This window comes from Sesamum indicum, linkage group LG5 (assembly GCF_000512975.1).
Source record: "Sesamum indicum cultivar Zhongzhi No. 13 linkage group LG5, S_indicum_v1.0, whole genome shotgun sequence".
Lineage (NCBI taxonomy): Eukaryota > Viridiplantae > Streptophyta > Magnoliopsida > Lamiales > Pedaliaceae > Sesamum > Sesamum indicum.
The window spans coordinates 16685400-16699370 of NC_026149.1; the positions used below are offsets into that span (position 1 = coordinate 16685400).

Below are 13971 nucleotides of genomic sequence, written 5' to 3' on the forward strand. Positions count from 1 at the left end.
TATAGGATTTCAACACATTTAGTCTTCTGTTTTATGAAAGTTTTAAAATGACCCAACATTGAGAAAACTCGATATATTTGTCCTATACTTTACGAAATTTTCAAAATGATTCCAAAATTGAAAAAAGTGGACACATTTAGTCCTCTACTTTATGGGATTTATACGACTAAATATATCGAGTTTTTTTTTTTTTTAAAATTTTGGGTTCATTTTAAAATTTTCGTAAAGTATAGAGCTGTGTCCAATTTTCCCAACTTTCGGGATTATTTTAAAAATTTCGTAAATCAGATGACTAAAAGTATTGAACTTATTATTCAATGGAACTAAAAGTGTAATCTCGCCTGATGTCATCCTTATACATGTAGCGTGTATATTGAATGGAGTAAAAGATAGAACACGGTTTGCAACAGGCAGTACAAGAAAATTGCTAAATAACAGTGAAAAAACATTAGTGTTGAGCTAATTATCAAGTAAAAATCTCAATACTAATCTGTATTATTTAATATAAAAAATTTACTTGCTATAGAATTTACAAACAAAAAATTTACTTACAAACCAATTTAACGTCTTATTTAAAATATATATTAAATAGTGCAGATTAGTAGTGAAAATTTTACTTACTAATTAACTTGTTTTTTTTTTTATAGAAATAAACTATTTTCTTATCTAATCCGGTACTTAAAAGAGATTGATGCAACTAAAAGCAAGTAATCGCGTTTTATGCATGTAACCCGATTATTATATTAGTTGGCGTCTCGTGGGGTGTTACCCTACTTGCAGCATGTTGATTAAGAAAGGACAAAAGACATGAAACAAAAACCATACAAAAGTTGTAATAAAAAGTCATATATTCCCATGTACGCAATCAACAAAGTGTACCAAACACCATTTTTCATCTCATAATTTGGATTATTTTCACTTTTGATCCCGTTGATTATAAAATTTTCAATCTTTATTCACACAATTTTAGAAAAGTAGTATTTTTTTATCTTATGGCACGTTTTTGTTAGATATTTTAACGAAAAATATCACATGCTTAGTACGTGACCATTAGGACTTTTACAGTACTTTTGGTCTCATATATATGTTAGTGGATTCTCACTTTGATCCCGTTATTTTTAAAAAATAACACTTTTGATCCCATGCACTTAACAGCCACGTGGCATTTTTCATTAAGTAGCTAACGAGAAATACCATTGCACAAAAAGTGCTACTTTGGAAAGTAACGAGAGCGAAGTGAGAAATCAATAACTAATGGAACCAAAAGTAAAAAGACCCTAAGTTATGAAATAAAAAATATTATTTTTCCTTATATATTGACCTATGATTTAACTTTATGAATAATTATAAGTATTTAATTTTTACAAATTCGTAATAAAGTGTCTGTATAGATCGAATAAGATGAAAAAAAATATATATTACATACACATATAGATTCATAATAGAGCGTCTCTATAAGATAGCTATGCAGTCCAAACCCAAATGTATATATATTTGACATCATATCGATCCCCCAACATATTAGAACTGCAACTATTTAAAGTAAGTTGCAGAGAAAGTTAAAAGTAAGCAGTAGTTAAATACAACCCACAAAATAAGGAAATAGAAGTACATATCACGAAGAAATCTCAAATGTAATTGTTTTTTCATTTATGGGATTTACTGTACATGCAGAGCAAAGGAGACCTCTTTTCGTGGGGTTAAATACAATTTACTCTCTGTATTAATAAAAACGTGTAAAAGAGCCCCTGTAAAAAAATAAAGAGTAATTTACCTCTCTATGACACTAAATATTACAGAAAAGGTAAATTGCATTTGTTTTTTCATAGGAACTTTTTTTATAGTTTTTCATTAATTGTATTTAATCCCTTTTCCTGCGAACCCCCCTCTTTTTTTTTTTTTTCTTCTACATATACAAATATATATACTAACGCTCACAGATGCAATGATCATAACCCCATGGAATAGAGTTTAATATTTATAAAAAAATTTAGAATGATCTTAAAATTGAAAATTCGACACATTTAATCTTCTACTTTATAAAATCTTCGAAATAGCCTCAAAATTGAGAAATATCAACATATTTAGTTCCATAAATACTGTAAAACACATGATTAAATGTGTCGAATTTTTCTCAATTTTTGCACCATTTTACAATTTTCGTAAAATAAAGAACTAAATTTATAGATTTTTTTTTAATCTTACTATCATCTTAAAAACTCCAAAAACTAAAAATGTTGTATCCCTTGTCTAAAAGCATAATAATTTTGCCCTTTCCCATATATCAAAAAATAAAACCCTTTTCCCCAAAACCCACAGTCAAATCAAGTAGCTCCTACTCCAAGAAAATCAATGAATCCCATGTCAAATTTTCCACTCTCATCTTCCCCACACATAAACAGATTGGCCTCATTGTTGGCTACTGATTCAGATGCAGAAACTTCAGACTTTGATTCTGAGTAACCTAATTCATCATGATCCTGATGATTTTCAGGCCCTTTCCCTTCTTTCCCTGCACCCCACAATTGATCTAATTAAAACATATGTTTTTTTGTAAAAAAAAGAAGAAAGAAAGAAAGAAAGAAGATGAGATTATCATTACCAGCAGCAGCAGAATAGAGGAGATTTTGGTGATGAACTGCAGGACTAAAGCTGCTGAGGAAATGAGGGGTTTTGAGTGAAGATGGAGTGAGGGAGAGATCTGCGGTGCAAGTAGAGGCAGCAGACAACTGATCATCGAAGACGACATTCATAATATTTATAAGGTTGTTGCTAGAAACAGTTGATGGATCATGACTGTTGTTTTCTTGGAGTTGGAGGTGTAAGAATGATGAGGGCATTTTCCGTCTGTAGATGCAGTTTTCTTCCCTTCGTTTTCTTGCCATAATCACATGCCAATGGTTCTTGACAGCGTTGTCGGTTCTCCCAGGAAACAGCCTCGCAATCATAGCCCATTTGTTGCCGTACAGTTTGTGGGCTGACAAAAGCCTCTCCTCTTCCTCCTCGCTGAATGCTCTCCTGTTAATCCTTGGATCCAACTGGTTAAACCATCTCAGTCTGCAACTTTTCCCTAATTCCAAAACAAACAATATATATTTATATACACATTTTTCAGCTTCTCGAGGTATATAAATACCAAAAAAGTAGATAAAATCTGGGAAAAAGAAAAAGATAAAAACCCATTTTTTTAGCTTCTGGAAGATATATAAATAATAAAAATTAAAATTACAATCCTGAAAAGAAAAAGGAAAAAAGAAAACCATTTTTCCAGCTTCTGAAGATATATAAAATATCATTTTTGGAAAAAACTAAAAAGATATAGAAAAACATTTTTCGAGTTTCTGAAGATATATAAACATTTGAAAATCAGAAATATTTTTCTTGCTAAATTCGTTGCTAATGTAAATAAATCATTTTTGGGAAAAATAAAAAGATATAAAAAGTACATCAAATATATTTATATATAAATAACAATCTTGAAAAGAAATCCATTTTTGAAAAAAAGTAAAAAAAAAAAGCCATTTCTTGAGCTTTTGAAGATATATAACTAACAAAAAAAAAAAAAAAAATTATTGCAAAAGAAAGGAAGAAAAAAAGAAATGTTTGTGATTAATTAGTTACCTGATCTTCCTTGAAGATTTTGAGCAATGATGTTCCAGTTATGAGGGCCGAACTTGGCAACAAGCTCTTTGAGTTTAGCATCTTCATGCGGTCTCCAATGCCCTCTGCTACATACCTTGGACGACGTTGTCACCCCAATTTCCAGGGAATCAGTCCGCCCTGCCCTTTTCATCACCTCATTCTCATTCTCATTCATCAATGGACCATTAATCAGATACCGATCAAACCCCATTTCACTCTCTCTTTGTTGAGGAGGTTTGGAATCAGATGGGGTTACAAATGCCGAATCTTGAAACCCTTTTGCTGTGATTTCATGAGTAGCAGCAGCAATCCTCGAGAGTTTCTGCTGCAGATTCATCATTCTTATTATTCAAACAAGAATTAAAGGTACTAAATAGAAACGAGTTTCTCTCTCTCTCTCTCTTTCTCTCTCTATATATATATATGTATGTATCTAGGTTTCTCTCTCTATATATATGTATCCATTTCCTCAGAGCGCGCGGACGACATAATCAAGAAAGAAAAGAGAAAGCCCATGAATGAAACTAAGATCAATGGAACACGAAGGAAGTAGCTAGAAACGTCTCTTTCTCTCTCTCTCTATCTCTCTCTAAATGTATTTCTCTCCCTATATGTATCCATTAGTCTGTCTGTCTAGAACTTTGTGTGTGCGTGTGTCCTTGTGAGGGTTGGGTGGAAAACGAGAGCCCCTCGTGTGGGTGTGGGTGGTGGTGGTGGGAAGCCCCATTCGACAGTACTGTTGGAGTTGGGTGTCTGGAAAACTGCTGGTTGTTTTTCCTGTGTCTTTTCTTCTTTCTACCTCGGTTCTCGAGTGCAGAAAACAGAATCTCCTCTCTTTTTTCCCATTCAATTCAACGTTTGTTTCAAAAAGAGGAAGGTATCTGTCCCTATTTTATTACAATGCCGTTGGGTGGTGGGGAAGCCCCATTCGACAGTACTGTTGGAGTTGGGTGTCTGGAAAACTGCTGGTTGTTTTTCCTGTGTCTTTTCTTCTTTCTACCTCGGTTCTCGAGTGCAGAAAACAGAATCTCCTCTCTTTTTTCCCATTCAATTCAACGTTTGTTTCAAAAAGAGGAAGGTATCTGTCCCTATTTTATTACAATGCCGTTTTGTTTTATCTTTTCTGCGCAATTTTAACCAACTTTTGCCTAATCACTGTCCAAATTTCAACATCTCTTTATGACTGCTTTAGAATAATAATAGTATTGATTGCACGTTGATTCTCCGACCATATTTTTCTTTTAAGTCTAAATTTAAATAACCATAAAAATTCTTTTAATTGAAAATAACATAAAATTGTATATTTCTAATTCAAATAAAAAAAAATTAGTAAAAGATACAAAAATTAATAGGAATAATTATACTGTTATCTCATGAGATATTCGTATAATCACATATAAATTTTTTATAGTTTGAAAAATTATATCAAATGCTACCGATGTTTGTTTTCTTCTAGTAAATGGATTTCATCTGTTAAAATTTACAAATTTTTTTTATAATTAGCAACAAAAAAAATTGAATAAAAATTCATATTTAGCACCCATTGATGTACTATTGATTTTTTGTAGGTCAAACAATTTTTTTTTAACCAAATTATCTTTATAAAATAAGATGTACCTCCTCACATGTATTAACACGTGTGAAGATGTATTATGGTAGTTTGATCGAAATTTTTTTTTATTTTAAATACCCACGTACATTATTCTTTTAATTGACGGTAAGTTTTTGAAAAAGATGTTCTAACAAATCAAACTTAATATTATTTTGTATCCCACACCGATCGTAAACTAATAAATTGAGTAGTTTATAATTTAAGACCTTTTTTTCCTAACAAGATACTTTTTTTTTCAAAATAATAATATTGTGAAACTCATATGTTATTCGAATGGACAATATCTTAAATGATGAGACACATAAAAATTAAAAAAAAAAGAATAAAAACCTTAAAAACTGTGAATTCAAAAATCAAAACCTTGCTAAAGGTACTATTCTTTTATTCCTAGGTTAACACCCTTACAACCTAGAAAGTAGAAACAAAACTTTAAATTGTATTCATCATTATCGTAGCTACATATTTGTCAATGTTTTTCAATAATAAAGAAAAATGCAATAAAAATGTTTTCCAAAATATTCTATATATGGGCACGTATAATCTAAGGTACGTTGTTTATTGATATAAGTTAATGTTCGTTTTAATATCATTTTGGGTATCAAGACATTGGCAAATTCGAAAAATATAGGGCACCCCGAGGGTTTTTGACAAATGTGTTCCTTACTATTTGTCTTGCTTTTAGAACTGTCTTATTACATCAATTATGTCTTCGCTTAGTGGTTAAAATTAAGGTAGAGATGAGTTTTAGTCTCACCGGACGACGGACGTATGAATATTTGTCTCCTTTTATATTGGTACTTGTCATATTTAAGATAAGCTATTGTAATTTATTTATTACGTAAATTATTGTAATTTATTTATTATTGAGATTGATGTAATTTATTATTTTTCCTATGCTAGCTCTTACATATGTTCTTGTGCAAGTAACTAATTAATAAAAGATTCGTCCATTTTTCTCCCTTTTTTAATAGAAATGATAAAATTATATATCAGTGCATTTAAGATTTCAAATTATTGAAAACTAAGAGATAAAAATAAAATAAAATTTGAAAGAAATTTTTAGAATATCAGACATACATAGATTTCATAAAACATTAATTTCTTTGAAATATATATATTTTCCAGAAATTTCAACATTATATTTTCTTGTCGATTATTCGTTTGATACGTAAAAAACACTATGCGCACCCCATCACAAAAAGTGAAGTTTTGTCCTGCCATAATTCAAATTAGGATTCTTGTTTGACTAAATTGGAATAATATTTCGGGCATCGGTCAAAGATGGAAATATTTTGTCTAAATTAAATTAGATTAGGTGTTTTTTTTTTTTTTTGTTTTTTAAACCACTCGCAAATTTACAATGGAGAGTACGATTCCCTATCATTTATAAAAAACTGTAAAAAAGGAGTACTAAATATTAACCAAAAGTATAAACGAGGAGTACTACTCCCTTACAATAAATCACAAAAGCATAAACAAGGAGTACTACTCCCTTATAAAAGGGAGACGAGCTAAGATGAGAGACTAAGTTGGAAACGAGAATCCAGTGTGTTAAAAAAATTCTGCCACTATACTCGAATCATCAGTTCCAACTAGCCCTGCAAATCAAGCTATACAAGCAATCCAATAGTTGCCACCAAAAGTGGTGCACCATCAATGGATATAACGCGACAAAGTGAGGGAGAGCTAATTATACATTTCTTACATGAACCTCAGCTCTCTCAACAAATCACGCTAAACAAGTCAAAAGATGAGTATCAAAGCAATAGCTATGTAGGCACAAAATTGCGGCATAGCCCAAGCATGCTCACAAGACAAAAAAAGGTAAGAGTGCTCCAGAGAATACAACTAAGAAATAGGAGCATAATCTATCGACCATGAAGTCCTGCAGTATCATGCATGAAATACAGATAGAAATTTGCAACAAACATCAACACATAATCAGCTACAACAGATAGAAATTTGCAGCCATAGGCAGACAACAATGCAGTACCACAAGCAATAAAATAAGCTATAACATATAGAAATTCACAGTCGTAAGCAGACAACAACGTAGTAACAGGAACTAAGGCAATCGATATCAAGAAAACTACTCAGGGGGGTCAACTACAATTTTGAATCGAACGTGAGGGAGACCACAAGAATCAAGGTTGATAATACCTTTCGCTTTACCTGTAAGATGTTCCTTGGAGAGGATGCTAAGTTGTTGAGATGTACATGCTTGATTAGTCAGAAACTACGCCACCTGATTGCCTTCTCTAAAAATGTGAGAGATTTTATATTCAATTTGCCTCAGGAGATTCCGAATGCTTTGAAGGATAATCTGATGGTTCCATGCCCCTTTGTCATGGTGTAGAGATGAGCTGGATAATCACCATTGTGTCAGTTTCAATTCAAATATTGTGAAATTCCTTTTCGATACATAGTTTCAGTCCTCTGTGTATAGCTCGAAGTTTAGCCTGGTCGTTAGAATTCATGGCCAGAAGTTCTTGAAAGGCAAAGATGACTTGACCGAGATTATCTCTGAGGATGTCGCTCGCGCCAGAAATGCCTGGGCTACCTTTAGAAGCTCCGTTTGTATTCAGTTTGTACCACCCTGCTTGAGGCTTTCTCCTGCTTAGTCTTCGGTTGGAGGGGGATATTGAGAGTGTTAACAATGAAAAAATCCCCTTGCACGTGCACGGGTTTTAATAGCTCACTTTTATAGAGGTTATGCAGACATACCAGTGTTTTGTGAATAATGGTGTTAGCCTTGAATGCAACCCCTTTGTGCTTAGCATCATTCCGGAGCTTCCATATGTCCCAGAAAATCAAGATTGGGATAATATCTCTTATGTGTGATTTAGCGCTAATTCTATTTTTCCAGGACTGAATGAGAATGATGATGTCATTTGTTTGGGGGATATTAATTTGGAATTTAGCTGCGAAATAGACCCAAGCTTCCAAAAACTTATTGTTATGTAAAAAAAGATGCGGTATGGTTTCTTCTACATCGCAGCAGTAGCATTTGGAGGCCATTGTGATTCCCTTTTGCTTAAGCCTCTCATCAACAGGTACCCAGTTGTGAATCAACCTCCAGACGAACACTGAAATATTTGGGATAATCAATTTAGAACAAAGAGTATGATAGAAAACCTGAGGAGGTTCATGGCTTCTAATTTCATTCCAAACTGATTTAGTGGTAAATGCCCCATTCTTGGATAGTTTCCAATGTAGAAAGTTAGTTTAGCTGTCAATAATAGGAACTTCCATGATCAATTCGATGATTTCCCGTGGGACAACTTGTTGGAGTTTGTTAATATCTCACTCATAGTTGTTCCAGAACCAGTTAACAGGTACATGAAGCTTGCAGTGAATGCCCAAGATATTCGCTAGTGTGCCTTCAGATAGCCACCTTCATGCTAGAAAGAGATAGTCCCAACCTCTAGGCTCCAGAAGATATTGGTTTGTGTTTCTATTTGGATTTTAATGAGTCTTTTCCAAATACTCGAGTCAGTCATGAAGATTTTGGAAAGCGTGGGAAAATATCCTCCACAGTATTTACTTATGGAGAATTTAGACCATAGAGAATTTTTTAGCCTCAATCTCCACCACAGTTTATATGAGAATGTTGTGATCATCTCTCATAGGTTTCTAATTCCAAGTCCACCTTCTTCAATAGGATAGCAGATATTTTACCACTTTATCCAAAATTTTTCTCTGTTCCGTTGTGCTATCCTAGAAATATTTTGCAAAAAGTTGTTTGAGGTTTTGTATGATTCCCACCGAAGGGTTCAATACTTGGAGGAGGTAGATTGGCATAGAAGAGAGCACAATTTTGACTAATTGAAGTCTACCCCCATAAGAGAGGTGACAGTGTTCCCATCCCTCAACTTTGGCTCTGACTTTATCAATCAGATTTTCATAAAGAATTTTCTTTTTATTTTCCTTGAATAAAGGAGCACCAAGGAAAGTAACGGGAAGTACCTTCCTTGAGAATCCGGTGATATGTTTGATTCGATGTGCCAGCAGGTTAGTTTTTTTTCGGGAATGAAGGCACTTTTAGCATGATTAATTTTTTGCCCGAAAGATTCCTCGAAGTTTTTCAAGAATTGAATAAGCTTGTCACACTATATTCCTCCCAATTTGTGAACAAGATAACATCATCGGCATATGAGAGATGTGATATCTTAACCTTGTAGTTAATATGACAGAACATACCCGGGTTCTCATTAAGAGGAAATCAAGTCCTCTTGAGAATGCTTCTGCTGCTAGAATAAAGAGAGTTGGGGAGAGTGGATCACCTTGTCTTAAACTCTGGGATGATTTAAAGAATCCTGCCATTTCTCCATTAACAAGAACAGTAAACCAACAGTTTTGGATGACATGCTTGATGAGAGTGAAGAATATGTGAGGAGACCCATCTTTTGCAAGACTATAAGGAGGAAATTCCAATTGACTCTGTCAAACACTTTAGACATGTCCAGCTTGATTACCAGATTGCCTTTGTTATATCTAAGGTCAAGATGGTGAATCATCTCTTAAGCCATTAGAATTGTCACTAATAAGTCTTTGCGGAATGAAGCCGCTTTGCGAAGGTGAAATAAGATTCGAGAGTGTGTGGTAAAGCTTGTTGTAAATCAGCTTAGACATAATTTTATTGGTGACGTTACACAAGGAGATGGGTCTAAAGTCATTCCAGGTCTGAGGAGAATCGACTTTAGGAATGGGCATGATTGTTGTGGTTGTGAAGCTCCTTGGGATTGGGGTACCATAAAAGAAGTCCTTGACTGCCTCGTTAATATGCAATAAAATCCCAACAGGCTTGATAGAATGCTGTTGAAAAACCATCCAGGCCTGCTACACTATTCTTGTCAATACTGAAAACTACATCCTGGTCTCCTTGTTTGTTGGTAGACTATCGATACTGTGAATGCATTCTTCTGATACGTCGAGGAATTGAAATGGGAATTTTGGGGCATTGTTGCTGACCAGATTGTAAGAAAGTAGGTTTCTAAAATGTGTAGCAACAGATTCTCTTATTCGAGCCGGATTAGATCAGGTTAAATTGATTATATGATAAATATATTTTATTTACTGTATAATCAATCAGTTAATGTAGCGTACGTATGCATTGTTTATTAATTACATCATAATTGTATTTTATTTTATTTAATTAATATTTTGAATGAAATTAATTTGAACTAAAATTTCTGAGTGCAGACACATCATTTCAAGTATCTATATGCAGCCCATATCTTGTGAGGTTTAATAGATAATCCTTCAAATAAATGTGTATATGACTGTAAATACTCCTAACAAATATTTTCTTTGTCATTTTTCTTACATTTGTATTCTTGGTAATAGCTAACATTACAAAAAAATACAACATTACTCATCATTAAAAATAAAATAGTTATAGTAAATAGTCATTGACCACAGCCATGCAATGGTTCTTGGTCATAGTATCTGCGAGGATGACTAAAAGTATTTGCCATGGCTTTTATTTTTACCATAGCTCTTTTTTCTTGATGGAAAGCTTATATTTCTTTCATCGATTTTATTTCACTGTGGTCAATAAAAATTATTTAACACAGTTTTTAATCTATAACTATTAAAATTATGACCCATAGTCAATTTTTTTTTTAGTGTAAGGTATACACTCACTTGAGCTGTGCTGATCATGGGAGGAGAGAAGTGGAAGCTCCAGTCATCAAATAAAGAAAAGGGAGTATTACAAAAGCAATCATAATATTCTAAACACACACTTTGTACATTCACTTGTTTTTTGTTTACGTTTTTCATTACTTGCAGACTCATTAGTATTCCACTTTCGTGCCAGTTAGGTCTCTTGATAAGTTGGGTAAGATCCTATCTAGACTCATGTTCAAAGAAAGTCCAAAAAATTATTCTATGTCCAGACCCTACACAATTCATTAAACCCAACTCAATATCCATGAGTCACCTGCTAAAGTCCCACTTGCGGGGAGATCATAGAAAATAATGCTCACACTCACTTCATTTGTTTTCATCATGAGAGGACAGAAGGGGGAGCCTCGATCATTAAATGATTACGAAAGTAGAGGTTGGGCGATAAGGGCAGCACCCAAAATAGTCTAGACGATGATGAGGTCACCCTGCAAAAAGAGGGTGACAATTTGGGGCAACGTCGCCCCATCACCAAGCGCCAGTAGTGGCCGACGACGGAGAAGAAGAAGAAAAAAAAATAAAATAAAAAATATTTTAAATAATATTTATAGTAAATAATATAACTTAAATTAATGAATATAATTTTGTTAGTATTTTAATATTTACTTAGTACATTTTATAAACAAATAAAATTTATTGAAATATTTTTTAATTAATAACAATTAATTTAGTTAATAATATATTATTATTATAAGTGATTTTTTATATTTCATATGAATTTAAAATAACTTTTTGTATATTAAATTTTTATATTTAAATTATATTTCAAATGAATTCTTAATTTAAAGATAATGTTTTAGAATATTAAATTTGTAGTTGTTTTATAAATTAAATTTTTTAAATTTTTAGAAAATTTTATATACTATTTAGTTGTTTTTATATTTAAATTCATATATTTCATAATAAATATAATTTATTGTAATATATTTGAGCTCAATAAATAATTTAAATTAATTAAATATATAATAATATATATAAATAAATTAATTTAAAATGTATTTAGATATGAAAGAAAAAGAGCAAAAGTGTGAGCCACTCTCCATTTGTTTTAAATGGAGAGGGAATTTTTTTTTGTATTTTATAAAATACATGGGATTCTTTGTCTCTTAAACTAATATAGGGAAATTTTATATTATTTCACCAAAACACAAGGGCAATTATGCAATTTACCCATAATTTCTGGTCTTGAATAAGTGTAGGACTAAATAATCCCAAAATGAACACAAATGTTAGAGATGTCGGAGTCCCTTCTAGCAAAAATACTCCAATGATCGAAATAATGTAGATTAACTATAAAAAACTTACTTAAAAATTAACTTGGCATTAATTTTAGTATCAATATTTTTAGCTATTGAAACATTTTCTTAGAGTGTAATAACCTGCTCGAATGGGACGAGATTGAAACAATCCCCCGATACAAGAAAGCGTAGCCTTTTTTTTTCTTTTCTTTTTTTTTTCCTAAATTTGAAACAAATAGAAAAAAAAAATGAAAATTTCACAAGCTTTGGATTTATTTAAATTTCTCCTTTTTCTCGTAAGGTGAGTGGGCGTGTGCAGAGCAGCGTTGGACTTTGCAAATTTCTTGCAACTTTCCAAACAATTTCTAACACAAAACCGTTTTGTCTTGGCTTTCTCCCATATATTACTGACAGACTTCTGTTACACACACGTGCAAGTTGCCTCGTGGGGTTGTCTCCCAAGACTGATATATGTCGCGATACAAGGAATATACAGTATAACTTTTCGTAATTCATTTTATGACCAAATTGACTAATTATAATGTCACTATTACTTTGTCATATGGTATTAATTTATATTAAACATATGTGTATTATCATCTCATCTAAAATTACGACCAAGAGTTTCAATAATATATATGTATATATATATACATAAGTCTAAATATATGTCTTTTCAATAATTTATTTTTAAAATAAACACATAAAATTACGATTTATATAGATAATACTTAATGCAATAACATCCGATCAAAATAAAACAAAAAAACTATGAAGGTGTAAGGAACAAGGTCATGTACCTTTTCCGTGTCCAAAATTTGTCGGAAATAATTTTTAACATATTGTAAGTACTAAGGTAAAAACAAAAAATATACATGAAAAGAAAGTAATTGTAAAACACAAGATTTACGTGATCTAAAAAACTCTTGTAGGTCTATGATCATTCAAGATCAGTTTTTATTAAGATAATTTCATGCTAATTACAATAGAATATTCTGGATCCTGTAAGATTATATTTCGATGAAACATCACTTCGTATAAGAATATTCTACTTCAAATCACGGTAAATAATAAATATCTTGTGCAACGTAATTTGATGTAAGAACAGGACAACCCAGGTATGTTTTATTAAGATTTTCAAGTGGTTAATTTAAAAAATTATTGAAAAGTGAATAACTGATTAAGTACTTTAAACCCATGAATTGGCCCCAATTCATGTGTGAATTATTAGAAATGACAATAATTATAGGGCCACAAAAAGTAATTATCAATTGTTGAATGATAGGGGTCAAACATTGTGAAACCCCACATTTGACGACTTTGTCCCTTAAAAATCAAAAGATTATTAACTTGGACAAGAATCGGCGCACTTTTATTCTGATCGAGTTGGATTAGAAAATTTAGAGTATTAGCCGTTGATGTTTATTCCATCCGAGGGCTCATTTGATAAGATATGCATTAATTACATTGAGATCTAACTCTGCGATCTCGTTACAAACCTAACCGAACTCTAATTTAGCCATTCGAGGATTTTAGCCTAAGACCACCTCAACAAGCCTCTAACAATTTGTGTTGCGGGGTACAATTTTTACTTAATTATTTTTAAAAAAAAAACAAATTATGGACTAAGGGCATAGCTTTTTTTTTAATTATAATTTTTTAAAAAATTTTCCGTCTACCTCGTCCAATGTTTTATAATTTTTTTTAAAAAAGCAAAAAATGCAGCATGTTCACATGATTACATAATTTTATCAAACGCCAGTTGAGAAATCGATAATTTTCCAAACATTG

At 32.0% G+C, this 13971-nt stretch overlaps 1 protein-coding gene across 1 annotated transcript; it reads right to left on the reverse strand.

Annotated features, from left to right (window-relative positions):
• Window positions 1943–4496, reverse strand: LOC105162722 (transcription factor MYB56-like). The gene is made up of 3 exons (XM_011080825.2): window positions 3622–4496; window positions 2603–3070; window positions 1943–2512 (listed from the first exon to the last, which is right to left on the reverse strand). The coding sequence occupies exons 1-3, from the start codon at window positions 3980–3982 to the stop codon at window positions 2325–2327; spliced, it is 1017 nt and encodes a 338-aa protein (XP_011079127.1). The 5' UTR covers window positions 3983–4496; the 3' UTR covers window positions 1943–2324.